The sequence below is a fragment of the Alligator sinensis genome, unplaced genomic scaffold (assembly GCF_000455745.1).
Source record: "Alligator sinensis unplaced genomic scaffold, ASM45574v1 scaffold280_1, whole genome shotgun sequence".
Lineage (NCBI taxonomy): Eukaryota > Metazoa > Chordata > Crocodylia > Alligatoridae > Alligator > Alligator sinensis.
In genome coordinates, this window is record NW_005841835.1 from 981,164 (window position 1) to 983,703 (window position 2,540).

Consider the following 2,540-nt stretch of genomic DNA (forward strand, 5'->3'; position numbering starts at 1 on the left):
CAGGAATAAGGCAAAAGACAAAAAAGAATCCTGATCCAATAGTTCCAAAACCCAGGCCAGAGCAGCAGGAAATAGTGGTCTCTCCTACCAGGTCACTCCCAGCAGGAGCTGCTCCAAGGTGAATGCACTTGTAGAAACACAGTCCACCTCCCACACATGTTCCCAATGACTCAACCCTTGGAAGGCAGAGTTATCCCCTGGGGCATCACTCTCCACATGGAGGGCTGGGTAGGGTTGCTGAGGGTGAAAGCAGTGCAAAGAACTTACTTGTAGGTTTTGGTTTTATCCAACCAGATGCCAGAGATTAAAGCTCCAACCATGCCAGATAGTATGATGGTGAGTCCTATTCTGCCAGCATTCACCACCTCCCCCTATGTTCAGACACACACAAATACAATAGCAAGTTGGGTTAAAAGGGCTTGGAGATGAAAGGATACTGAAGCTGAATTTTTCCATCTCCTGCTCTTAAAGCCCTATCTAGTTCAGCTTGCAAGGAGAACAGGATAGTACCCCTGACAGAGTCAGCCAGGAGGAGGAAGTTGCAAAGGTTTACATCTGTGCTGCCGATCAAGGTCACTCTTAGTACTGGCTTTTAAGGTAGCTTGTTCAAGAGACAGTCCAGTGCTTACCAGGACTGCTGGCCTAACTACTAAGGTTTGGAGAGCTACCCCAGCAAGAGGGACCTCCCAGGCATCCCAGCCCCACCCTCTCAGAGGAGCAGGTGGGTTAGGGCATATTGTAGGAGCCCTGGCTTTGGAGCGCTCTCTGCCTTGTGCAACAGGAGACATAGTAGCGAGCAGTGCAGAAGCACTGAGTACAAGGGACTTCCAGTTGCTGGACTGCCAGTAGTAAGTGCTGTAAGTAAGTGACAGGGCATGAAAAGTGACTAGGGAATTTCCCAGAATAAAGTGTCATCAATTCTTTAACGTACCTTATGGGGTACACTGCTGGACTTCACCAATCCAAGTCCCTTCCAGCTGAAAGAACTGTAGAGAACAGGGGTAGGAGTACTGGCTACAGAACAAGCCTGCAGTGCCCAAGTGTCAAGTTCTCCCAGTAGGAGGTCATGTAGCAACTTGTTCTATACTAAGGCTGTTCAATGGGAGGCCTACATGTGGCACACAAGGGGTTAAATTGTGGGCTCCAGGCTCCCACCTATCTGCCACTCCCTGCATTGCTCTAAATATAGCAGCAACTGGGGGCTCCAGGCTTTGCCTCTGTCCCTGCATTTGTCCCACAAGGCAGGGCAATGTCTTTGACTGTAGCTTTCAGTAGAGGGGGAGCCTGCATAGTACAGTGGGAGACCTAGTAAGTGAAGTCAGTCAGGGCACACACTGCAGTGGGGGGGTGGGGAGCACTTGGGCACATGGTGGAGTGGTAACGAGGGATGTGGCCCTAGGATCCATGGCCTCCACTGGTGTGTCTTGTACTAGCGTGGCCCATGACCATGTAGAAGTTGGATAGTCCTGTTCTATACAACAAGCTTTCTATTGACAGCACCGAGGAGGGAGAACAGAGTTGGGGTTGGGAGGCACTTACTGGATAGTGCGAAAGCACCATGCGGCTCAGCAGCGTGGACCGGGCACAAAAACTGGATAGTGCTAAAGCACCATGCTGTTCAGCAGCGTGGACAGGGCATAGAAGCAACCTGCATTCAAACCTAAGAGGAGGATAAAAACACAGCCCAGTCAGAGCCTGCCATTGAAAAGTGCCTAATAAGAAGTGAGTGGGGCCCTCTCTAGGCCCCAGACTATAGGATGAATTGAGTTTGGTGGGGTCAATTTTAGAACTGGGTTGAAGAACCTAAAGACCTCCAAACTGGGGTAGGGTTGCTCAGGCCACATCCACACTGGTGGAGGAGCTGCAGAGCTGACACAGGAAAGAGGCATCTCAACATGATGTTTGGACTTGCATATTACAGCTGTTCTTGACTTTCTGGCAAAGTAAGACTGCTTCACATACTTTTAGGCCTGGCAAGGGATTCCTGGATCCAGCCCTCAAGACCTCCCTCACTCTAGTGTATTCACTTTTCATTTCTGCAGCGTAGGGGCAGGACAGGGGTGGGGGTTAGGCTAGTAGTGTAACTAGGTTTGGCAGTAAGGGCTCTGATTTAAAGAGGTGCGAGACTGACAGCCAGTGTTGCTGCTGGCCTGGCCACTGCCACTTCCCAGGGTGCAAAAATTGTTTTTTTATGTCTCCAGGGCGAAGTCAGAAATGAGCTTTCTTGAACTCCACAGGCTTCCCTAGAGCAACTTGTCTGGGCTGTGCAGTGGTCAGTGCTCCTAACAGACAGATTAATTCTTGGCAATGATCCCTAACAAGTCTTCTCACTTGGGAGGTAGAGCTCTTTCACTCAGCGCTGGCTTAATGCCACAACTGCAAGGAGCTCCAGTTCAGTTAGTACCAAGGTCAGGGACCTGGAAGGGGATATGCCAACAGGAGACTTCTTACAGTAGGGAACTGGATCACTGCCCTCAGCAACAGCCAGCAGGGAATGGCCTCTGCTAGGCAAGAAACTCCAATAACCAAGCAGAGGCAGA

At 50.4% G+C, this 2,540-nt stretch overlaps 1 protein-coding gene across 4 annotated transcripts in view; it reads right to left on the reverse strand.

Annotated features, from left to right (window-relative positions):
* The window catches only part of FLVCR2 (feline leukemia virus subgroup C cellular receptor family member 2), a 39,161-nt gene that overhangs the window by 10,988 nt on the left and 25,633 nt on the right, over positions 1-2,540 (reverse strand). For 2 of the 4 annotated variants that reach the window (XM_025200745.1, XM_025200733.1), the window contains exons 1-2: positions 1,540-1,563; positions 268-371 (exon numbers count right to left, since the gene is read on the reverse strand). In XM_025200745.1, coding sequence (XP_025056530.1) covers positions 268-371; positions 1,540-1,560 — 125 coding nt within the window. In that variant the 5' untranslated portion in view covers positions 1,561-1,563. Of the gene's footprint in view, positions 1-267; positions 372-1,539; positions 1,564-1,592; positions 1,661-2,540 lie in introns of those variants that run through there. The other 2 variants (XM_025200739.1, XM_025200752.1) reach the window with 2 other exon arrangements.